At 49.9% G+C, this 24,789-nt stretch overlaps 1 protein-coding gene across 1 annotated transcript in view; it reads right to left on the minus strand.

The window, feature by feature from the left end:
* Positions 1 to 17,991, minus strand: part of IGDCC3 (immunoglobulin superfamily, DCC subclass, member 3) — a gene marked incomplete at its 5' end in the record, with an annotated part of 27,478 nt that extends 9,487 nt beyond the window's left edge. Inside the window, 3 exons of the mRNA XM_008937803.1 lie at positions 1 to 76; positions 9,765 to 9,930; positions 17,833 to 17,991. The exon at positions 1 to 76 is cut by the window's left edge and continues 193 nt beyond it. Of these exons, the coding sequence (XP_008936051.1) occupies positions 1 to 76; positions 9,765 to 9,930; positions 17,833 to 17,991 (401 nt within the window). The remainder of the gene's footprint in view (positions 77 to 9,764; positions 9,931 to 17,832) is intronic.
* Between the last annotated feature and the right edge of the window lie 6,798 nt (positions 17,992 to 24,789).

Here is a 24,789-nt window from a genome sequence, read left to right on the forward strand (position 1 = left end):
GGAGCCGGCGCTGTTCTCGGCGATGCACTGGTAGATGGCTTCGTCCGCCTGGTTGATCCCGTAGATGGAGAGGGTGCTGCGTGGGGACACGAGAGGGACAAGCAGCTCACCGAGGTGTCCCTCCCCTCCAGCCACGCCACGGCCCCCGTGCTGGCTCTGATGGCAGAGCTGTTTCTACAGCGAGGTTCCGGGGAGCTTCTGGGGAAGGAAAAGCCCCAGGAGGTGTGTTCATTGCTCCCCGGGTCTCTGCCTTGACTTGCAGAGGCTGTGGTTCAAGTCCAGCCTGATGGACACAGGGTGGGATCTGGAGCCCTGAGCTGAGGAAGATCCCAGCCACGCTACAGGGACAGCTCGGTGTCCACACACCAGCTTTAACTGGCTTAGTTCCAGTACACCCAAGTGAGACCCACCCAGGCACCGCGCACGGTTGCTAAGCCAAGTCTAATCAAGCACAGCCAGAAAGCCCTCTGGTGATGCCCTAATTGCATTAGAGCACATTAGAGCAGTCTTAGGGTAACACTGGGATTAGCTGACTTATCCTGCAGGGTTACAGCCTCAGCTCCTGCTTCTGCATTTTCAGAAACACGATCAGCACAAGCCAAAGCTTATGAGCAAGTCACAGGTTTCCTCTGCAAAACCTCTTTTGGATGCTGGCACATCCAAGCTTGGTCTCCCACGGCAGCAACCAGGACGGTTCCTCCAGCCTGCCCTCAGGGACCTCCACAGCAGGCTCCGGTGCCATTTTCAGCCTCCAAAATAAAGACAGGTGCTGGCTACTCTGATGGAAAACATCCCTCAACGAGCCAGTGAAGTACCAGCTTCCCACAAGAGCCTGTTCCTGAGCACGGTGGCCATCCCTGCACCACCCTCAGGAGATGGGTTTAGTGGCTTGGTGGGCACAGGACAACCAGAGTCCTTGTACACGTGGCCACCTGAGCTGAAGGCCCTTTCTGCACTGACCCCTCAGCAATGGCTGTGTGCAACCAGAGCAAATTCAGGGCTGGCCCAAGGGTTGCACTTGCCCAGTGTCTTTATAACAAGGCCAGCCAGTGTTGGCTCAGAAATAACTGTGCAACACGTTAGCTCTGCCTTCCATTCAGTGTGCAAACCAGCTCTTCCTAACAACATTGGTTCACAAACAGGGAGCCATCCATGAAAGCTCTGCTCGCTCCAGGGCTTGCTCCCTGCCTCAGAAAACAAGCCAGGAATGACTCAATTCAATTTGTGTGAATAAAACACCTCTCACCACTGCCCTCCCTTCTATTTTAGAGCATCACACCTCCGTGCGCTGCTCTGGATTAATCCCTGTTTGTGCACCTGTATTTCCAGTCTTGCCCAGTTTGTCTGACCTGTTGGCCTGGCATGAACATCTGGGAGACCACGATGCCTCCAAGCTTCTACATCATCTTGCTGGCTTATAAAAAAGCTTGCATAAGCTTTTTGGTTGCTGTTTTTTCAGTCAGAAATGACCTGAACCTACCCAAATCCACATCCGTTGCTTGCTTCTAGGGAGAAATAAATGATCATCTCCTGCAGTGAATTCCAGGTGGACTTGGAACTTGACTGCACATGAGTAAATCCCAAGCACCCCTGCTGATGCGAGGGGCACTTTGCAGCTTTTTGGGGGTCATAATCAAAGCTGCCTTTTATGCAAATGAAAAACTGCACAAGGAAAGCAGAAATGATAAATAACCTTCCACAGCTTGGCTGTCCATCAGAACGAATGCTGCTCCTAATTGCAGCAAAATATTGGTCTTCCTATATTAAAATTTATTATTGCTGTTGATCTTACATTCATATTTCTACCTTGCAAATTATCGGGGCCACGGTGAATGAGCAAATGTTTAACAGTCATCTATTTATGTCCTGTGCCTTTGTTTCCTTGGAAACATTGTAAATGGAATATCAAATGTGATGGTTTCAGCTGATATGGTGATTTTAGAGAATCAGCCCTAAGCTCCTCTCATAGCCAGGGGCTCAGCGTATCTGATTAAATGACAGGAGAAAGGCAGAGGTGGGAGGGGGGTGCAGGGAGGCAGGACCCCGATGTGTGGCTCAACTGTGTCAACAAGGGCTGATTCCTGGGAGGACAGATGGCAGAAGGCAGGATCATGCCGGCCCAGAGCCACGCTCCCAGCTCTGCACAAGGCAGATGTGTGGCAGGAGGGCAGTGCTTCCTCTGCCCCCTCAAGGGGGGATTATTTCCAGGCTGGGCTGGCACAAAAGTTGAGAGCAGCGTTAAGCTTCCCGAGCACAAAGCAGCCCAGGAATAATGAGGAGTATTTAGGCTCTGCTGCCTCCAAGGGTACTGGGAGGGGATCCTGCCCCTCTGCCAGCTCTGGGGAGACCCCCCTGCAGTGCTGGGGCAGCTCTGGAGTCCTCAGCACAGCAGAGCCAGGGACCTGCTGGAGTGGGGCCAGAGGAGCCCCAGGGGGAACCCCTCTGCTGGGAGCCCAGCAGGAGAGAGTGGGGCTGGGGCAGCCACAGAGGAGAAGGCTCCAGCTGGGGAGACCTGCTGGGGGCTGCCAGGACTGCCAGGGGCCTGCCAGAAACCTGGGTACAGACTTTGGAGCAGGGCCTGTTGGGACAGGACAAGGGGGAATGATTTGAAACTAAAAGATGGAGATTTAGACTAGAGAAAAGAAAGAAATGTTTGATGCTGAGAGTGGTGGAACACTGTCCCAGGTTGCCCAGAGGGGTGGAGGAAGCCCCATCCCTGGAACCATTCCAGGTGAGGTTGGCCAGGGCTCTGAGCAACCTGCTCTAGCTGCAGATGTCCCTGCTCCCTGCAAGGGGGTTGGACCAGATGACCCTGAAAGGTCCCTTTCAACCATGATTCCAAGATTCTATTTACTTGCTTTACCCAGAAAGAGGAAAAGATGCAGAGGATGGAAGAGTGGAACCTGCTTGGAAAGCAGTGCAAGGAAGATGATAGCAACAGCATGATGCTGGGGCCAAAGACACCTCTCTTCTGGGAGGACTTGGGGGGGATGAGCAAAGCTCCTCTTGCATGACACAGATGATGTGCTGGATGCTGGTAGTCCTGGAGCAGAAAAGCACTTGGCTACTGGGACCCGAAGCTGGGCAGAGCCTTGGACATCCCAGCTGCCTCTCTGCAGAGGTTCTGAGGTGGCCAGTAACGCTGCCACGCACGCTCAGTTCTGAAGAAATAAACACAATAAATTTCCACAAAGTGGAGATGGCAGGGAGCCAGAAAGTTGCTTCAGGCTTTGAAAAGTTGATTTTCATTGAGATTTACAAGGCTGCGTTTGGATGTGCTGTGCAAGAAGAGCCTCAGCCACCCATGACCTCAGGCCCACTTTACCTGGACTGATGTGCAGGCAGAGGGGTCGATAAAACGACAGGATTTTTGGCTATGCCTATAAACCTGGGTAAGATGCAGAAATCAGCTAGGGGGAAGTCAGTGAGCAGAATTCAGAACATCTAAACCCAGCCTCAGGAGAACAAGGGTGTTCTCTCTCCCCGTTGGTCCCTCTAACACCCACAGGCAGACCTCTAAAGGAAGCTGTGGAGCTCCCTGCAAGCCCTGGTGGGAACTTTTTGAAGCACACTGGTGATGAGGAGGGCAGGAGCTGGCAGCGAGTCACAGCAAGCTCAGCATCATCCCAGCTGATAGCTCTGGTACCTCTGCTGGGCATCCACTTTCATCTCAGCCATGGACAGACTGGCTCCTGGGATGTGGAGGATGCAGCACAGCAGGGTCAGCATTCTGCCCAGCAGCTTTCCCTGGTTTTGAGGCTTTTTGTCTTCCTCTCTTTTTTTTTTAAGGAAGCTCAAACAAAAGGAAAATAGGTAGTTGCTGTACGAGGGGGAGCAGAGTGTCTCTACGTGTCAACCATCTGAAATATGCAGTGTCCTTTTATTTCCTCCCATCAACGGGGGGAAAAAAAAACCCACCCAACCTGTCACTTTGGGACATCTGCTGCTGGAAAACTTTCCCGCGAGCGCCAGACCGGCAGCGCCGCGAGCACGTGGGAGGAGGCGAGATGCCAGAAGGCTTTCTGCTGGTCACCACAGCCCCTCAGCGAGCCCAGGGCTCCCTCACAGCCCCTCACAATGCCCTGACAGGCAGTGATGGAAGTGGGGAGACGAGCCGCTGTGGATTCACACCCGGCTGAGCTGAACCCAGAGGCCTCTGCTGCTCGGGAGCCGCGCTATTCCCAAGCTGTCTTCCCAGTTCAGAGGCAATCAGGATGACTGATCTGGCTCAGGTCAGGGGTCCGGGCCGATGACCGGAGATCAGCTTTCCAAAGGCTCCTCTGAAAAAGTCTGAGAACTGAAGGAAGCCTCTTCATCGATTCAGCAGCACAAAGAGGGGCCCATCTGGAAGGGGATCAGCATGTGCGCGCACGCAGGCGCACAAAAGGGGGAGTGTGATGAAATTCAAGCAGAGAGCAGGCTGTGGCTAGTGGGGAGAGCATTTTAAGTGCCAGCAGCTACCGAAAGCCCCCAGGGCCACATTCAGATGCCCCGTGCCCAGTTCTGCCTCTGTTTGTTCTGGGGGGTGTTGTGCCACGTGGTGCCAAGCCAGCCGGATGGTGCCGTGCTGGAAATGAGGCTTTTTTTCCCCTCCCAGTGCTGGTTGCTGGCAGCTTTGCAGCAATGCCCTGGGTTCTGAAGTTTGCCTGGCACAGGCTGAGAAGAAGGTGCAGAGCCTGAATAGTGATGCTGAGCAGCCCAGAGGGACACTGCAGATCACCCCCAGCCATCTACACACGTGTTCTCGAGCCTCCAGAAATTAAATATCACTTCATAGGTGAAACTGGGTTGTGCTCTGCAGGAGAAGAAGCCCTTCCCATACAAAGTGATTTACATTTAGCAGGCACTGCAGCCAGGATCTGTGGTTACAGACTCCCCCAAGTGCAGCTTCTGGAAGGGACGGATGGATGCTGCTGGTCCCAGCGGGGTGCACGGTGCTGTGGGGAACCAGCCCACCCTCCCCACTGGTGCTGGATGAAAGGGCCAGGAGACCCTGAGCCTCCAGAGCTGGCCCGAGGTGCTGCTCTTTCTCACAGCCCTGGGAGAGAATGAGTCCAGCAGGATGAGGATTTGGTTATGAGGATTTGTGAGGATGAGGTTTCCTGCACAGGGGACATTGTAAACGGCGTCACATTCGCTACAGGAGGCACTGCAGTGGCACCATTTCATCCTGACACCTGTGCCAAGACCTTCTGGGAACTTGTTGCTGTTCAGGCACCATGCTGGGGACGAACAGTGGCTGGTTCAGCTCCACAGGCCAGCTGGACACCAAAGTCTCCATACTGGAGGCTCTGGGTCCCTTGGTTCAGCTCTGGGTCACGTCCAAGGTGGTCTGCGCCTTCCCAGGTGGGAAGGACACATCCAGCTTGTCTTGGAGCACCTCCCAGCACAACACTGAGCCCCCTGGAGAAGACCTTCAGCAAGCAGCTCCAATTTCCCAAGTATAGAATCATAGAATACTTTAGCTTGGAAGAGACCTTTATAATTGAAGGACTTCTCAGTGGTCTCTTTCCTCACATCCAAGGCAAGAGGGTCCATCTGCACCAACAGTGGTGGAACTGTGTCCTCCAAACCCTGCAGAGCTTGGAAGTACACCCTGGCACAGGCAGGACACAACAGCCAGAGCTGACTGCTCCATATTACATGACTTGCTGGTTATCTGGTGAACACACTGGCTGCCACTCAACCTGTGTTCAGAAGTCAGAGAGTGCAATCACAGATTTCACTGAATCTTGTCCCAGGGAGGGAGCAGAAAAGTCTCTACATCTGCATGGGGCACAGGGAAGCACAAAAACATCTCAGGAGAAGCTACTGGGAAGGAGGGCAGATGTCTATGTTGGTAGGACTGGTAACACAGAGCTGGGAGAGCTGCTAGGGGGAAAATCCCCAAACCCAGTTTAATCCAGGGGAGGCTGAATTCGGGCTGCCCCACGATGGGCTCAGTCCTGCCTTGAAGTTTCCTGTGTAAGGATCATTCTCTGCAGGTGTATTTTGCTGTACAGAATAGTTGGAACAAACACTTAAAACCCTGAGTCACTGATGCCCTTCAAGAGCAACTCGGTGGAGCAGCACCCACAGAAAAATTACACAGGCAACTTGGCAGCAAAATAATCACAGTGACAGGAGGAGGAGAGATTGGTGCCCAGTGACTGCCCCAAATCCCTACAGATTCAAGACTTTGTGGAGTATGTGCCCCAGGAAGGGATGTACAAGCCCATCTGCATCACTCTGCACCCAACTAACGTGGGTTTTATGGAAAAAAAGCCACCTTCTGAATGACTGGTTTCCCTGGGTCTGGTACCAAAAGGGCTGTGCTTGGCTCTTGGCTCTTGAAGGTCTCTCTCTGTATCTACACTAGGATTAAGCAGCACATGACAAGTGCAAGAAAAGCCAAGTTGTCCTGGAGTTTATTTATGGAGGAATATTCTCCCTGAACCTTGAACATTCATAGCCCTTGAAGTGAGTCATTCCCAGAGCACTAAAACAAGTGCAAACCAGCAAGGAAGAAGTTTAAAAGGAGACAGTTCATAAGCAAAGGTCACTGAGGAGAGCAAATGCCACCTGAGCCCAGGTTCTAACGAAGCCTTTTTCCAGGGGAACAAATGAAGTCCCTTAATTACCATTTTGTAAATAAAATCTTCTTGGAAAATCAATATTTAGAGCCTGCCTTCTCTGAAGATGTTGGCCTTTGTTCCTTGCTATTACAGCAATATAAACCCCACCGTGTGATATACTTCTAGGCTCAAAATTACCCCCCTGAACCTGATTGGGTCAAAGGAAGAAAAGCAATAAACCTTTCAGAGCAATAATTCGGGTACTATTTCATGCTTCCTTGTAAATTTTGAAGTTATAACCTCAAAAGCATGATTTTACACAAGTCCACGATTAACTTGGCCAGTAAGTGTCCCTTCCTCCTGCAGCCACGTGCCTGGTTTGGGGCCAGGCTGGTGATGCCACGTGGGAATTTTGCTGAAAATGCTCATTACACCTCTCAGGCATTTGGATCATGACTGATCCAATGACCCCAGAAATAATATGGGCAAAATGGCACCTCTGATCAACAGAGAAGGACAAACCCTAGGGTTGCTGGATGGCTCCACCAAAATCAGAAAAGGGCTCCACCATCTTCTCCATCTGAGAGCATGGTCCAGTGCAGCATCACCCCGACAGCCAGCGGCTCCATCCTCAACCTGTGTGGCAAGGTGGCCCCATCATCAGCTCCTTCAGTGCTTTTTATTCACAGCTTTTAATGGAAAACCCCACAATTCCCTATGCCTGAACCTTCATGCATTTTTCATTAACAATTATCCCCTACCCCAGAACTGCTTTTGATTTTTGCTAATCATCGATTGGATATTTTGTTCCCACACAGCTGGCAGTTTCAAAACATAACCACCACCTCTGGAGAGGGCACAGCAGAAGGCTGATCTTTAATGCTAATGTGCCCAGAAACTGTCAACACGTCAGGTATGAGAATTCACACAGGAGGGACCATGAGGGAAGAGGTATTTATTGGATGCAGCCCTCGAGGCTTTACTTTGCTGCACTGAAAGGTTGGAAGCTGTTTAGCAAGTGACCATCTGATGTCATACCAGCAGCTACATCCAATCTGCAGTGAATCTGGTCCTGAAGCTGCTGTCCTCACCTCATCAATGATGGGCTTCTGAAGTCCCTTGACCCTGAGGGTTTGCTCTCCTTGGGATTGCAGTTCCTGTGTCTGAGAGGCACTGTGGGGTGACGTAGATGTCGAAGGGTCCTTCACAACTTTGTGAAGCAACAGTTTGATGGATGGCTCTTCCCATGGGCTGTGGGTTTCTGCAGACACACTGCTGCCTGCAGGAGTGATGCCTCAGGCTGGCAGGAGCAGAGCAGCATCTCCATCACCACATTCTGCAGGTCTGGACCTCCCCTCTACCCGTGTTGGTTTACAAGAACAAAGTTGCCCCTAATGATACTTTTTGCAATCAATTAACACATGATATGATTTGGGCTGATTTACTCTTTTTTTTCCTCCTAAAAATCCCTTTGGGGACATTCAGACCTTTATTGCCATATTAAGCAGAGTTTTAATCCAAATGAATTTTCTAGGAAACCATGTAATCTAATTAAAAAGCTCATCGTGCAGTTTAGTAGCTTCATTACTAGTAGATTGGAGATCCATCTTTGCACGGACAAATATTTTCCAAGTGCAACAGACTGATAAATCCAAGGCATAATCACAAACTGATTCTGCCTGGAACTAAATGGGTTACAGCACTTAGTCATGCCCATGAGAATGAAACAAAGGACAACTTGAAAACACTCAGGAAAAAGAAAAAAACCCAAACCCAGCCGTTGATCTGTTTCCTCCAATTCCTGGAGCATCCAGCTTTGCTGAACCAGCAAGGGCATTTTTCAGACTGACAGCTTTGGAAGCCACCAGCCATGGCCACTTGCCTGAAGCCAGGGGTCACAGTAGACCAAGAGTAGTGTGAAAGAAGCCAAAAGTTTCAGATGTGCCTCAGAAAGACATGCAATGAACCAGAAGACCATGAGCCTGGCTGGAGTGGCATCTGTATGAGCACACACAAGCTCCTCTGAAGCTCTAACAACTTCCAGCTTGGAGAAAACCTTCACAGACTGAGCTGATTTCATTAAAACTCACACCTTATCCTCACAACACACACCCTTCCCTCCTTCATATAACAAAGCTTTAAAAGACTCTCAAACCTCAAACCAAAAAGCCATATTATAGAGAACCTTAGAAAGATAAAAATCACTGCTCTTTCTTGAGGAACAAGCCATGGTGAAGTCAAGCTGAAGGTCCAGACCTACTGAAGAGGTTGGGTAGCTGCATCCAGGAGATGCATTTGTTAATATAGACAGCAGCTGTACGACACCACAGAGTACAAATCTCCACCAATAATTTAGGTTTACAGCACAGGTACTATTATTTTTCAGTATATTGTTCCATGCTATTTCCATAGAAACTGTCACGTTGTCATTTGCACACTAAGTGTGTCCCACTGTAGCATTTCCTCACTGCAAACAGCCCCATCCCCTCATATGAAACTGCAGCTATTTAGTACTCAGAGAAAACACTCTTCCCTGGTGAGATAAAAGGCTGTAGTTTAGTGAAAGTAAGCAACAAACATTATTCCAAATGCATTTGCACACCCAGGCAGGTCAGTGTTTAAGGGTTTCTCCACTGCAGAGTGAGTGTGGCCCCCACCAACTCCAGGGACAACACTTAGTCCCTCCAGAAACACCCAGATGATGATCAGGACAAAACAGACACTGTTTCTGGGCTCCTGCATCAAGGCTAGTCTCATGCTGATGTCCTGGTACAATATAACATGAAGAGCTGAAATAAAAGCCTACAAAGTGCAGGCAGTAGGACTGGAGCAGTGTTTTGGTATATCAAAGCCTTAGTTGAATCCACAGACCTCCTTCTGAACACTACCACCTTCACATTAGCTCTCTGCTAACACAGAAAGCATGCCAGCATCTCTCCCACTTCCCTTTCCACTGGAGTCCAGGCAGTTCAGAGCAATGGCTTTTAATTCAGCCTCACTCAAAAGCAGCCTTCACTGCCTGGTCCAAAATGAACTACTGCACACATCTGCCTCAAATCACAGGATCACACGATGGTTTGGGTTGGAAGGGACCTTAAAGATCATCTAGTTCCAAGCTCCCTGCCATGGGCAGGGCCACCTCCCACTAGAGGAGGTTGCTCAAAGTCCCATCCAGCCTGCAGTGCCAGTGGCCAGCACACAAGGACTTACCTGTTGTTATTCTTCAGCTTGATGTGGTCGCTGGTCTCCAGGATCTGCCCGTTCCTCAGCCAAGTGATCTGTGGTGGGGGCTCCCCTTGGGCCACGCATGTGAAGATGGCAGTAGTCCCCACAGGCCTGGAAATGGACTGGGGATGCTGCACAAACTCTGCAGGGGCTGCAAGGAGGAAAGAGGAGGGTGAGAGAAGTCATGATGGTCTCACTTTGCCCTGGTACAAAGAGCAACCTTGTAGCTTGGGCTTCAATAAGCCTCCTCTGCCTGGGAACACAAGATACTTGGCCAGCCCTCAGCACAGGCAGCAGATAACTGGTTTGGATGGTGCCTCTGGAATCAATGCTGCAATCTGGTTGCCCATCCTGGCAGTCGTGCCTTCATAGAAGGCACCTGAAGGTCAGCTCAGTGCTGTATGGAGAGCAGACTTAAGTCCTTCAGGGTTCAGACGAACAGCATCAGGGTCTAAGCCCCCTCACTTCTTCATAGTCTCCTGCTGAGAGCAACCCCAGTGGTGCAAAAAAATCCATATCTGACAAAGGTTATTTCAAAATGCATCCTGCCCGTCAGAGCAGCGCCCTGGCTTTGCCCAAAGAGCCTCCATGGCATTAACAAGCTGCTTGAAGGTGGAAAGGAACAACTGGATGTGCCTCCAGCAATCTGGCAGGCAGTGCTTTCCAGATTTGGAGCAGGCTGCCCTGCTAGCAATAGATTAAGGAGCCTTTTTTACCCCAGTTCTGCAGCCTGGGACCCTTGGGATGGTGCCAAGCCTGGCAGAAGACTCCACCATGCCTGTAACTGCTGCTCACCTCATAACCATGTTTTTACCTTTAACAATAACATTTTGAAACAGAAAGTGATTTCCCCACTTCCAGCACCTCAGAATAAATTTTAAAATAATTTAGCAGAATATAGCAGTGTATCAGCCTACAGAAAGTACAGAGAGCAGGGCCTGAAAGCCACTGCCAAATTGGTGAGTTTATTCAAGCAGTTACACTTTGAAGGGAGAAGTGATAAATATACTCCACCTTGCTGCTGAAACCTAAAATCAGGTGGAACTGGCAGCAGCAGCAATGAAGACAAACAGATAAGAGACAGGGGCCCATAATGAATTTACTGACTAGCATCAGGTAATAGATGGCTGGTGTTAAATTCTTCTGACAAATGCAGAACCATCCAAGGAGACACACTCAGTGCCACTGGCTGGCATTTTCCAAGCATGGGGTTGGTGGGCTCTGCCACCAGCAGAGATGCTGGGATGGGAGAGAAGGGAGCAAACTGGTCTGGTAAAATGTATCGAGGGGTGGCCAGAGCCTTGTGGTTCATGGCTGAAAAAAACCCTCAGGGTTTGCTGTAGGAGCACGGGGTGCTAAAGCTCTTCCCCAGCTGCCTGCATGCAAGGGAAGAGCATCACTACTTGCTGCAACAAGGCTGAAGCGTGGTGCAAGGGGTGTGTGCAAGAGCAAAGTCATGCCCCTTGTAAGTCCTACAAGCAGAAAGACACAGAAGTTCATCAAAGAGCCTGTTTAGCTCCACAGAGCCCCCTCTTTCATTTTTAATAATCCAAGGGAAGCAGAGCATGGCAGCTCTGACTTATGTTAGCTGTGGGGGGTGTCCGCTGGCAGAGTTTATGGCCAGGCCACTTCTGCTGGAGCCCGGGTCCACTAATGAACCTGATCTCAGCAACCTAAGGGACACGTGTTCCCAGAGCCTCCTGCTAAACTTCCCCAGGTGCCAATCCATCCCTTGTCCTTTCATTTCCCTCCTCCCTTTTCCCCGCTGGAGATTTATAAATGAAAATAAAATTCAGGATGGGCTCAGTAAAAGTTGGCAGCACGGATAAACAGGGGGGAAAACCCCCTCAGCCCAGCCCTGAATGGTCCCTTTGTGGCGTGCAGTGAGAGAATTAGAGACTTGATTTTCAAGACTTCCTTAACCTCCCACCCCCCTGCTTTGTGCTGGCACGGTTTTGGAGGAGCAATTATTTTGCAAGTGGCTCTGCACCTCCCTGCTTTCATCTGGGCTCAGGAGCTGCACTCAGCCTCCTCGCAGGTGCAAGCCAACCATGCCAAAGAAGGGCACGACCATCCTGCAGCTCCTCGCCGCCCAAGCCCCTGCTGCCTGGCTCCCTGCCTCTGCTCCAGCAGATCTCCCACCCGCCACAGAGGCAAGGTGTAAATTTGGGAAGCAGCAGGCGGGGTGACCCTCCTGGGAGCTCTCCTCGTGCCTCCTCCTCCCCCTGTGCCAGAGGCAGCCATGGGAGCGGTGCCATGCGTGGCTTGGGGTGAGGGAGGTGCAGCTGTGGGCGTGGTGGCCCCTCGGGTTCCTGCTCCCCACTGTCCCTCCTCTCCACCAGACTGAACCCCCAGGCCCTCCTTAACTCGCCTGAACTCTGCAGGGGGCAGGAGGCAGCTCCTTCGACTGGCTTGAGTCACTCGGTGCTAGCCCTCACCGCACAGGATGCTCTTCTGCTCCTCCTGGCTTTCTCCAGGCATTGCTCTGCCCAGTTCAGGTCTCACCCTACTCCTTTTGGGGCAGAAGAGCCCAAGCCACAGGAGAAACCCATCGAGTTAAAAGGCTCCTTGTCCCCACCACCAGCTTCTGGCATCATCAGAGAAGGGGCGACATCCGAGTGCCACCAGGATCTTAGCACAGGGACAGATATTGCTGCAAAGAGATGTCCTTCTGTCACCCCAGACCAGGGAGCAGCAACCTGGTGGTCATACCAGTCTGGGTTCCCTGAGGTGGCTGCTGGTGTGTGGTCTGAGGGCAAATGGCTCCTTTCCTGGACAGAACAACATCTGCTCTCCTCCTCCCAGGTCCTCTCCCTGACCTTTCAAACGATTTCAACAGGAACCAAGAATTTGCCACCCCTGACCCTGGGTCAGTGGGAAAGGAGCAGAAGCAAAGCTCTGCCTTCAGCCAAGCCTCCTCATCCATAATTAATAGGACATCTTGTCAGTGCTCATCTCACCAGGGTGAGAGGCACAGCAGCCTGAACACCTCTCCCCCTTCCACACTACATGCCAAAGGCCATCACAGGCAGGGAGAGGAAGCACATCTCAGCCCTCCAGGAAGATCTTGATGAAGATATTAATGAAGGTGACTGTTAAGAGCAGAGGATTCAAACCTGGCAAGGAGGAGTGGGCAAGATCCAGCCCTGGCTTCTGAAGTATGAAGAAACCAGAGCACTGATTATTCAGGATTTAATGGAAGGGAGGAGATCATGCAGTTTGAATTAATATTTAAAGGCACGACATTGGTATCAAAAAGCAAGAATGCTTCACAGCACCCTCGGAATCATTATCCAAGTGCTTCAATAGCTTTTACTGCACCCAACAAGCTGTGATAGCATGAAGCTGCACCATAACAACGGGTTGTAATGGGAGATCCAGATGGACTCCATCTCTTCAGGGACATCTCATCTCAGCAGTGACCAGACACCAGCGTGTCCCCCAAGATAACAGGGAGCTTCACTGCCCTTGCCATGAGTTTGCAGCATGGTGCTGAGAATCACACAATCATTTAGGTTGAAAAAGATCAAGTCCAACCATTCCCCAGCACTGCCAGGTCACCACAAAACCATGTCCCTCAGCACCATGTCTCCACAGCTTTTAAATCCCTCCAGGGCTGGGGACTCCACCACTGCCCTGGGCAGCCTAGGCCAGGCTTGGACAACCCTTGCAGGGGAGAAGTGTTTCCTCAAGTCCAATCTAAGCCTCCCCTCATGCAACTTGAGGCCGTTTCCTCTTGCCCTGTCACTTGTTCCTTGGGACAAGAGCCCAATCCCCACCTGGCTCCATCATCCTTTCAGGGAGCTGTCAAGAGCCAGGAGGTCTCCCCTGAGCCTCCTTTGCTCCAGGCTCAGCACCCCCAGGTCCCTCAGCCACTCCTCTTAAGACTTGTGCTCTAGATTCATCTTCCTTGCCCTCCTCTGGACACTCTCTAGCCCCTCAATGTCCTTCTTGGAGTGAGGAGCTTAGTGTGGCACCTGAGAGCTGACTAATGAGGGCTGTCCTAAGGATCAGGGAGCACTGACAGCAGATGCACTGGTGCCAGATGAATCTTTGCCCCTTGCACCTCAGTACAAAGGCACCATTAATTCTCAAGTAGCCAGAGTGGCAGGGCCAAGGACAGAGGCTGAGGTGAGGAGAAGGAAGAATAACATGGAAACAACAAAACCTCATAAATAAGGCTACTGGAATCTACAATAAGGTTATAAAGGAGAAGACAGGCCAACAGTGAAGTCAGTCAAGCACAGTATGAGATGATAGGAGGTTAAAGACAACAATCTCTTGCTCACTTGGCTTCTCTCCATTGACTACAGAGGAAGTCCAGCCACTTACGTAACTTAAATAGTTAAGTTGTAGAGCTGGTGGGATTGCTAAGGCCAAAGATGGGACCTGTGTCTGACTGTCCATCAGCCATCTGTGGTATCATGAAGTTCTCATCTGCAAAGTACAGGCTGGAGCTCTGCAGCAGTGCTCCCACAACACCTACTGGTGTGCTCCTGGGAGGATGTTCCCCAGGGCTCAGGCACCCCAGCTCACTCCAGCATCCTAGTGGAGGAAATCTGAGTGCCCACCTGGGTGGTGGCTTTTCTCCAGAGGAAAACATGGGCAGGAAGCCACCTCCACAGGGCACACTGACCGACGCAGCATGTACTGAAGCTGGTTTTGCAGCCTGAATTTAGGGCTAAACCCGAGGACAGACCTGGAGGAAAGCTGAGTGCCCACCTGTCCCTGGGTGGTGGCTTTTCTCCAGAGGAAAACATGGGCAGGAAGCCACCTCCACAGGGCACACTGACCGACGCAGCATGTACTGAAGCTGGTTTTGCAGCCTGAATTTAGGGATAAACCCGAGGACAGACCAAGTACTACAGAGCTGAGCCTAAACCACAGCAACTGCTGAACTAAACCCCACAGGCAAGGCGTGCGAGCAAGAACAGGGGAGGAAACATCAAGACACACAGCAGTGGCCAGATCTGCTGGACCAAGGAGTCACTGCCTGGTTCTGCCAGCAGAAAGCAAGGAGAACAAGGCAGTCATTGTCAGCAGAGCCTTCAAAAACATGTCCTTAAGATGGGCACTCATTTATGAGATGGGATCTCATTTTTCTGCATAGCTTTCAGGAGGAAATGAAGCATGGAGTGGAGAACACTGGTGACCATCTGGCCATTCACAGCCCATCAGTTTGTTATGACACCAAACACATAATAAAGCACAAAAGATTGCGCAGGAGGTAGAGGGAAAGTGCTTTGATATCTTTTTTTCCCCCTGCCTGGCCACGGGAGCCTGCTCTTCCCTTGCACCACACACCCTCCGTTGCTTCGGCCCTTCCACAGCTCCCCCCGTGAGACTTGGGGACTTTCATTGGCGGCTGGCACAAAGCAATATTCAAATGCCTGCGCTGGGATCTGAAGAGAAAATGGAAACTTTCTTGTGTGAGAACCTTACAAAAGAGATCAAAGGAGCCTAAACGGCCAGGGGAGGGCAGGGAGGGAGGGAGGGAGGGAGCGGGGGATAGACGCCTCCCCCTCTGGAGGGAGGAGGAATTCCCAGGAAGATAATAAGACCACGTTAGATGATCTGAAGGAGAGCCTGCAGTGGGAAAGGACATTGCTGCCAGGGACAGAGCTGAGCCCTGCACCAGGACACCTCTGCCCATGCAGCTGCTGGGAGGGGGACAGGGACCACTGCTGGCAGCAGGAGGGAGGGAGGACGTGGTCTCTATCCCAGCCTCCCACCAGCTCCCAGCCTTACAACAGGAACAGCCCCTTCTCCTCCAGTTTCCCACCTATAAAACGTGCCTCCTTCAAAAGACAGAGGGCAAGTTAATTTGTGCCTTCAGGCACTTCAAGGGCCCCTGTATAAAGGCAGCAAGTACCTGGCCTGGCTGCTTTGAGGCGGCTGTATTGTCCTAGCCCTGTGCTAACTTCCTCTCCAGCCAGGCTTTTGATACCCTGCTCTTTGCTTTTATTCTCTTTACGGATGTGATTTGCATCGCTGACATCTTGACAAAGATAAAACCCACAGTCTCCCAAGTCAGTCATTATTGCTGTTTTCTTCCCAGACAAACCTGAACAGCAATCATTTGTACCTCTCAGCTGGAAAATTCGGGCAAAATGAGATTCAGAGGAAGGAAAAGCTGCTTCCAGAGGGAGGGTGAGCAAACCTGGGATGAGCCCAGCTGCCTGGCATGGGACTGCCATTCGTTTCCCTGGGGAACAACAGTCTTCTCCCCAAAAAACATGAAGAATTTTATGGATGGGCAACACAGGTTGAGGTCCTGGATGCTGCAGCTCATGTCTGAGAGCTACACCAAGGACACACTGGCCACGGTTCTCCTTACCACCACAAGCTTCTCTGCTAATGCTGCAGGAGTATCCCCCTTCCACAGCAAGGCTGGGCTCCAGCAGCCCTGTGATAACCATTTTAGGGACAAATTCTCATCTTGGCTCCCCTGGGTGAAAATCCACAGTAATTCTACCTCAGGTGAACTCCAGCACTTGACCAGCTGCTCAGGAGCTGATGTTCAAATCTCTGACAAGACTGAAAACTGCCAGTCTGTAGCAATGAGAAGTTGCTCCACTTCGCCCCTCCATCCAGTTCCCAACAAGAGCAGTCAGTGGCATTCAATAGCAGTATTTTTACAAGCTCATAGATTTTCCAAATAATTTCTTTTGGCTTTGCCTGCCTATCTCCTGGACACCAGCTTGGCATTGAGCTTTAGTCAACCTCTGATACATACACTATACACAGAGCTGTCCTGCAGCAGCTCTGAAGGGTTTGTATCAGGACAGCAAAGTTGTTCTTAATGCCTGGGTTGGTGTTCCTGATAAGAGGACTCATAGGTGTGCCCACCCCCAGCCAGCTAGGAGGCTCCCTTGTTGCACTGCTCACCCAGAAACCCAACAGCAAAAGAAACACTGAGTTTTCACCTCCTCTCATGCCTCATCGTGGGACTCAGGAGGCATGAGCAGCCCTGTGCAAGCACCTTCCTCCACTGCTCCTCACTCTCCCAAGGCAAAGGGAGAGGGATGCCAGGAGCCAGGGACTCCTGGGAGCTGTCAGGTGAGCATCAGGGCTGGAGCAGGGCACTTTCCCCATCACCAGCATGAAAGGTTCAATTAGCTCACTCCGGCAGGAGGTGTGTAATTTTAGATTCAGGATATCATCAGTCAATAGTTAATGAGTGAACTGATGAGAGCACGAGATGCTTTAAGTGGACTAGCTTGAAGAGGAGGTGAGTGCCTGTAATCAGGGGCGGATTGCTGCCATTCAGAGCACGCTGCCAGCTGGGTTTGCCTTCTGAAATACTTGCCTGGTTCCCTTCACCATGGAGACTGGTCGCAGGGAGAATGTGGAGGGCATTTGTTTGCTTTCTTCACTGCTGATCTCTGCTCTGGCCCAATCACCCTTTACAAGTGACATTTCAGGACAGTTGCTTAGGGAGCAACCTGCATCTCCCGGGCACCACCCCCAGAGGGTGATGTGCTCCTGTCCTGGCAAGGGGCTCAGATACAGTGTCAACTGCTACAGAAAACAGTCTCACTGACTTTTTTTGAAATGGTTTTAAGCTTACTGGTGCCTTTTGAGTTGGAGAGAAATACTCTGATAACCACTCCAGGATATCATTGCAGGAGTAATATTTATCATGCAGAGGGGTCCACCATGAGAACGGGGCCCACGTCCCTGTAGCACTAAGGAGCATGCAGATGAATTTGGCTGATTCTGCTGAGATGTATAAGTATGATCACAAGTAACAACTGGTGTCTGCTAAGCCAAATAAATGCCTGTGAGGAGGTGGGAAACCACTGCAACCCATGCAGCTGAGGCCTCAGTTGAATGATACCTGGTTGCCACTCATCTACATGGGACACAGAGAGACACAACCCACCTGGAAAACCACGTGTCTAGAAGAGAAGTCCTTTGTCTGATATCATCAGAGAGGCAAAGTCAGCGTCTGTCCCACCCAACCCATCACAGTGCTCAGGGGAGAGGTGAAGCTGTGCAGAGGGCACAGAGAAGAGGGCATCACTGCTCCCCAAGGCCCAGGTCTGCTCACCTTGGACCACGAGCCTGCCCTGGGCGGTCCTTCGCACCCGAGTGCCGGGTTTGTTGGCGGCGCACACGTAGATGCCAGAATGCTGCACGGTGAGGTCTGAGATCATCAGATTCCCTGTGCCCAGCACCTGGATCCCCTCCACGCCAATCGGGCGGCCGTCTGAAAGAAAGGGAAAAGGGCAAGAGTCACTTGCTGGTCCTTGGAGTGAGGCTCACCAGGGCACAGGCCTCAGCGAGGTCCCATCCAAGCACGTCGGGAGTTCTGCTGTGCTGTCACTGAGATTTGCCAAGTAAAGCCAGTGGGTTCTAGCTGATGCTCTTAGCAAAAATGCCTTCTGCAGAAAATCAGGATCCTCAGATGTCTGCCCAAACCCACATTTTGTGCTGCTTGGAAAACCAAGGCACCATCCCAGGAAACGTGAAAGCTTTCAGCCACGTGTTCAGATCCAGATGGAGCACCCAGAATGCCTTTCAACAGAACAGTTCAGCCAAGTTCAATCATATCAGCTTCTTACATGAGACTGACCAGGGATCCAACTAGCTCAACAGCCTGCTCCAACCAGAACTGCTCTGTGAAGAAGACTTGTCAACCTACAGCAGTACTTCCTCCATCCAGAGTCCTGGGTCTGAGGCAGGCTGGCAGGAGAGCAGCAACGGTTCCAAAAATCACACCTGGGCTCCAGCACAAGGTCTTCAAAATTGAAGAGCTTAATGTGAAGTAATTCAGTATCAGGGAACTCACCTTTTTCCAACAAAGCCTGTTTTCACTGGAAAATTCCCAGCCAGTCCTAATTACAATGTGTTTCATTAGTATCAGGCTATTGCTTTTTATTGTGTCATTGGCTTGTGTTTTAAGACACTGTCTGACAAAGGCAGCTCTAAATCAGTCCTAGCACGTGCCAAGGTGTCTGAGCAGGACAAGGCAGGGGAGTAGTTTTGCTGGAGGAGCAGTTAAAGGGAGCACACTTTCATCAGGCAGCAAACAGGAATCCAGTTCCTCTCTTGCCTTTGCCCATGGAGGGGGTTAAAGAACCTACAAAAATGGGAGAAGCAAGAGCCAGCCCCACCTGACCATCCCATGAGCCCTCCACACACGTGTGCTCCACAGCAGCAGAAGAGCTGGTGTCTTGTGCTTCAAAGCTGTGGCTAGTAAAAGGAAAAATTTGTCAGAAAAATTCTCCCTGGGAGCTCTACAGGTCTGTGCCATAACCTTGCTAGAGAAATGGAAGAAGCCAAATAAAACCAGAACTGCCTTGTAGGAAGCAACGGATCATGGGGAAAGATCTCAAACGCTCTCACTTGTTTCCAGCCCTGCAGGGCTATCTCCTGAGAGATGTTGGGTAATGGCTCTTCAGCCCACTTTAAAATTTATCAACATCCAGTGGGATGAACAATTTCAAGAGTTGTTTAGCACCAAAGCACCTCAGACTGAGGCTGGTTACCAGCATTCATGGCACAAAACCACTTCAGAGGCTTATCTGGTTAATTTTTAACCAGATAATTTAATTTTAAATATTATCTGGTGTAATGAATCCATCAATGGGAAACCTTCATGGAAAATACAGGGGGAAACAAATTGCTACAGGGCTGCTGCAGTCACCCAAAGGGAGCTCATTATCCCCAAGGATTTTCTTCATAGGCTCTGCTGTTTAACATAGTCCCTAACTGAGACCTGGCTCATGCTTGGCCTCTGGCCTCATGCTTCAACACAGACAGGCATGAAGGGCTAGTTCAAAATTATCTTGGAATCATATGCTTTAGATGTAATATCATCCTTTGCACAATAACTTGAGGATTTGGGTCATTCTTAACCGAGAGTTTCTGGTATAGACTGGGAAAACATGAAGGCAAAGTAGCACTTGCAGAGGGGGAGAGATTAACCACCAACCCAGAAATGCCACTTTGCAACCTGCTGCCCAGCAAGTGCTTGGATGCCCACAGAAAGGCACGTGGTGGGAGGGAGAGCAAGTGTCTCTAGCACTATTAGTGAGTGCAGCACACATTAGAGTCACAGAATTGGTTTGGTTGAAAAAGACCTTTCAGATCATCGGGTCCAGCCATTCCCCCCGCACTGCCAGGTCCCCACTGCCCCGTGTCCCTCACACCACATCTCCACGGCTTGGAAACCCCTCCAGGGATGGGGACTCCACCACTGCCCTGGACAGCCTAGGCCAGGTCTTGACAGCCCTTGCAGGGAAGAAATTGTTCCTTATGTCCAGCCTAAACCTCCCCTGGCACAACTTGAGGCTGTTTCCTCTTGTTCTGTCATTTGTTCCCTGGGAGCAGAATCCAACCCCCACCTGCCTCCAACCTCCTGCCAGGGAGCTGTGGAGAGCCAGAAGGTCTCCCCTGCGCCTCCTTTGCTCCAGGCTCAGCACCCCCAGGTCCCTCAGCCCCTCTTGGTGTCCAGCCCCCTCCCCCGTTTTGTTGCCCTTCTCTGGCCATGCTCCACCCCCTTGAGGTCCTTCTTGGACTGAGGGACCCAAACCTGAACCCAGGGTTCGAGGTGCAGCCTCTGCAGTGCCAGCTCCAGGGGGACAATCCCTGGCCACACTCTTTTGCCCATCAGCTCACAAGCCTGGACCATAGAAATGAGGGATTTAATTTCAGATTAAGGGCAGCATCCTGCTAGGAAACACCAGCAAAGCAGGGACTGAAAGCTACAGAGCACTTCATAAACGTATGTCCTGCCACGCTCTTTATATATTTTTTTTCAGGAAAATTTTAAATTTAAAGGTTTCCTTGCTTCATTAGGCAGGCAACACCAGACTGCTTCATTATTTGCATTGCAAAGCAAAATGCTCAGATCTTTGAGAGAGAGAAAAACAATGTCATTAAGTGATTAAATGATCACATAGCTGGCCAAGCCACTGCAGCAGTAAATGGCTCAGTCATAAAAAGAACAGTAAAACATGACCTGTCCCCCATTTAATGAGCAATACGAAGGAACCATTCCTTTCAAACATCATTTGAGCTGAAGTGTAAAGAGGTCTGAATTAAATTCAAATTGCACTTGATTTCATCTTTTAAACGAGACCTTTTGGAAGTCTGTATTTACAACGGGTGTAAAAATCAAATCTCTCTCTCAGGGGAGGGAGAGGACTGGTGAAAGATGCAAAGTGGCCATACCTGGGTTCTTCATCACATCCTTGCCCTAAGAAACACCACAGAAACATGACTTGAATGTCAGTAGTTTCCCTGTATTATTTATAACGTGCTACATAATTGAAGCATGCAAAGACCCAGCCTGCAGCAGGTACTCCACACAGTCCAGATACCAACGTTGGTGCGTCCTCAGTTATCTCTCTAGCTCCAGCTATTCATTAGAGGTGTGGTGGCCTGAAGAAACATCTCCTGTCAAACAGGGATCTTTCATTTCCCTGAAGAACAAAGTTCCCCAAGCTCGGAAACCTCGAGGGATTTGCCATGTGCTTCAGAGAGTGTGGCCACCTCTGACAGCCAGCAAAGATCACTGTGCCAGATCATCCCATAGGTCTCTTGCTCAACTCTTCCCTTCCAAAAAGCACTAAAAAGGGCTTCTAGAGGAGCCTCGCTGCTTTCCCAGCCTGCTCCATCCTTCTCACCCTACTGTGCCTCACTCAACCTGAACTGTGCTGTGATCAGTTAGAAGGTCTTCCCCTAACATCAAGTCCAGCTTATTAACACTGACAACACGTATAAATAATACAGAGTGTTTAGACAAGAAATTCCTTGCATGCTGAAAGTTCAGCACTTTGCAGAAGTGCTGTGCAGAGGGAATGATGTCTCACACCTGCTTTGCAAAGGTTGCTATCTGTATTAACCCCGTTTCCCTTGCAGGGAAGCCTAAAGAGTGGCTTGCATGAAGGGATTTGAACCCTGAAAACCCACCTTCCTGGCATCACTTGCCACCACCAAGTCACCTCTCTGTGGTGGAGGCTGCAAAAGCCAACACAGTTGCTCAGCTCCCAAAGCTCTCCAGACCTACACAGCCTCGAAACTGCTGCTCATTTAACGTGACCTCCTACTTCCTTTTATGAAATCAAAAGCAGAAAATTTGAGGGCTGAAAATAAGCCTGTCTGGGTGGAAACATCCGATGAGGGCAGAAGGGGGAGGTGCAGCTGGGCCGCACGGCCGATTAATAAAGATCACTCTCTAAATGGGAGATGATCCCAAACGAAGCCTGGATGAAAGACACCTTCAGCTTGTGAGGGGCATTATTTATTTTTCCAGTGTACACAACCCTTTCTGGAGCCCTTTCTCCTCTTGCTAACCGAGTGATTGGCACAACAGCACCAATTACAGAGAGCCTTAAAACGTGCCAGGCGATATGAATATGCAACGACACCGACGCCTTTCTTCCATAAGTAGCAAGTAGAAAGAAAGTAACAACTTTCTAATGTTGATCATTTAGGTCTTTTGTGAATTCTTTGTATTGTGCCATAGTAGCCTTCCACTTTTTTAGACACATGGGTCTCCTGCTCCGGCGGACACCGGGCTCTGTGGATTAGCATATTTAGAGTACATTGCAACAGTTGACTATTCAGCGTGTGAAGTGGTGAAATTTACTCTATTATTTCTAAACACTTACAGGAACGGTGCTCCTGTCAACCAGTCAGCCATCTATTGCAAGCTTCTGTGTCCAATAAGTTACCAATTAATTGGCTCCTACAATTGTTGTATAGTTTACTTCTTGAATGGCTCCCTCTTCAGTAATTTCCTTCCCATTGTGCGACCCTTTCTGACAACCTCTGTATAATGCTATCAGATAATCACTGTCTTTTCTTTCTCGCCTCACTTTTCTGTATCTCTCTAAATAGTTTATTATTCTGCCTTGGTACCTTTTATGGAGGCCAGCTCAGTGGCCTGTCAGTTAAAGGGTAAGGATACATTAAAATCGTCATTCATTCAAAAGGCTTTGCAGTAAGTGCCCGGGATATTCATTTGTGCACACATACAGGTCCAAGCCTGAAGTGTGTTGCTCTGAAAGGAGAAGCTCTATCTTCCCTGAACAACCCCTTAATGATTTTACATTTCTCTCAGAGCCTGCTCTCCTAATGAATGTTGACGTTTCACGCACGGTGAGACACAGGACTTCTGTTTGTGGTCAAGGGCTACAACATATTCCCAAGGAAATTAAATTCAAAATTGATTGCATGACACTCAAAAAAATAGCCCAGAATTCGAATGATCTCCTTCAAGTAAAACCTAGTTGCCTTTTCCCACTAGAAAACCGGCCAGGCTTTAGCAAAGGCAAAGCAAAAAGTGCAGACATTGTTTATGGCTTGCTCGTCCCTGCACCAGAAAGCTCCAAAAGCAAAATTGGGGTTTTTTAACTCCTTTCTGATAGAAGAAATGCCACAACATCAAACCTGAGAACAAAGGGGTTCAGAGAGACTCCCAAATGGCAGCACGCCGCAAGCAGTGGCAACACCACGACAGCTCTGTTTTGACCAGGCAAGAAAGCTGTTCACTTACAATTGACTTTTTTTTTGGTTTATATTACACCAGGCCTAGTGCTAAATCAGCTGCACCTAAGACTTTTTTTTTAAATTCTCAGAGTGGATTAAAAGTGGTTTTTTTATAAATTGAGTAAGTTAACTGGTTACTTAAACTAAACCAGCTCTGAAGGATGAACTTCAGGAAGAAGACCTTCAGCTGCATCTAAGACTTTTTTTTTTTAAAATTCTCAGAGTGGATTAAAAGTGGGTTTTTTTATAAGTTGAGTAAGTTAACTGGTTACTTAAACTAAACCAGCTCTGAAGGATGAACTTCAGGAAGAAGACCTTCACAAAGAATGTGAATTCTTTACAGGGAGGGTGGTGAAACAATGGAACAGGCTGCCCAGAGAGGTGGTGGAGGCCCCATCCCTGGCGACATCCGAAGTCAGGCTCGATGGGGCTCTGAGCAACCTCATCTAGTTGGGGATGTCCCTGCTTGCTGCAGCAGGGTTGGACGAGATGACCTTTAAAGGTCCCTTCCAACCCAAAACATTCTATGACTCTACATGGGAGGAAGCCTCACGTAGAGAGAACAGATGCTTGGAGGATCTCTTTGTCCAGCATAAACCCCCCTCTCTCCTCCTGATCACACAGACATGGAGACATGAAAGCACATCTGAAGTGGCTACAAAGAGATGACAAACCCACCAACTCCTCCTAGAGCCTGTAGGCCACGTCACCATCAAGATCAGTGGAGCACCAAACAAGATCTGGTGATACTCTGGACAGGAAACATTCCTAAAAAACTGGAGGGGAGGGAAAAATCTCTTTCCCATTCAAATCTCTGAATTTTGCCACTGTACTGTAAAGCAGCATGGAGAGGGACTTTATTTTTGGTGGGAGGCAATGCTGAGCTCACACCATCCAGACAAACATCACACAAAGCTACTACATCTTCATTATTGCCCTGCTCTATGGAGACAAGTGTTTTGGAGAAGGTAATAAGTACTTATAATTAAGGTAATTATAAAGTAGTTTATTATAGTTGAGTGCTAACATAGAGCTGCTTTGTGTCCAAGAGAACCAGAACAGTGATACAGCCTAGCTGGGGAATTTCTAAAACAGCATTACTCTGATGGTTATGGCTCTGGAGATAAAAAAAAAACAGCTAGTGGCAGACACAAGCTGATTTTACAAGCCACCAGAGGATGTGAGCAATAGGACAAACACAGAGAAATTGTGCCACTGATGCTGGATACATGTCCCCATCCCCTGGCAGATGGCTCTAGAGCAGGATGTCACCCTTCCCATGAGCTGGACCCTGACCCCTGGAGAGCCATGGGGGTGAAGTCCCACATCCAGCACAGCAGCATGAGACAGGATTATCTCTGTTTGTGCTTCACAGACACCCTGGGGCATGCGTGGTGGAGATTAGCATCCCAAAAGTTACCTTGCAGACCACAAGGGTTTGGGAAATGCTAACTGAACCCAACCCCACAGTGCACAGGCACAGAGTTACAAGCCCTGGAAGATAAAA

This window comes from Merops nubicus, unplaced genomic scaffold (genome assembly GCF_000691845.1).
Source record: "Merops nubicus isolate BGI_N331 unplaced genomic scaffold, ASM69184v1 scaffold6263, whole genome shotgun sequence".
Lineage (NCBI taxonomy): Eukaryota > Metazoa > Chordata > Aves > Coraciiformes > Meropidae > Merops > Merops nubicus.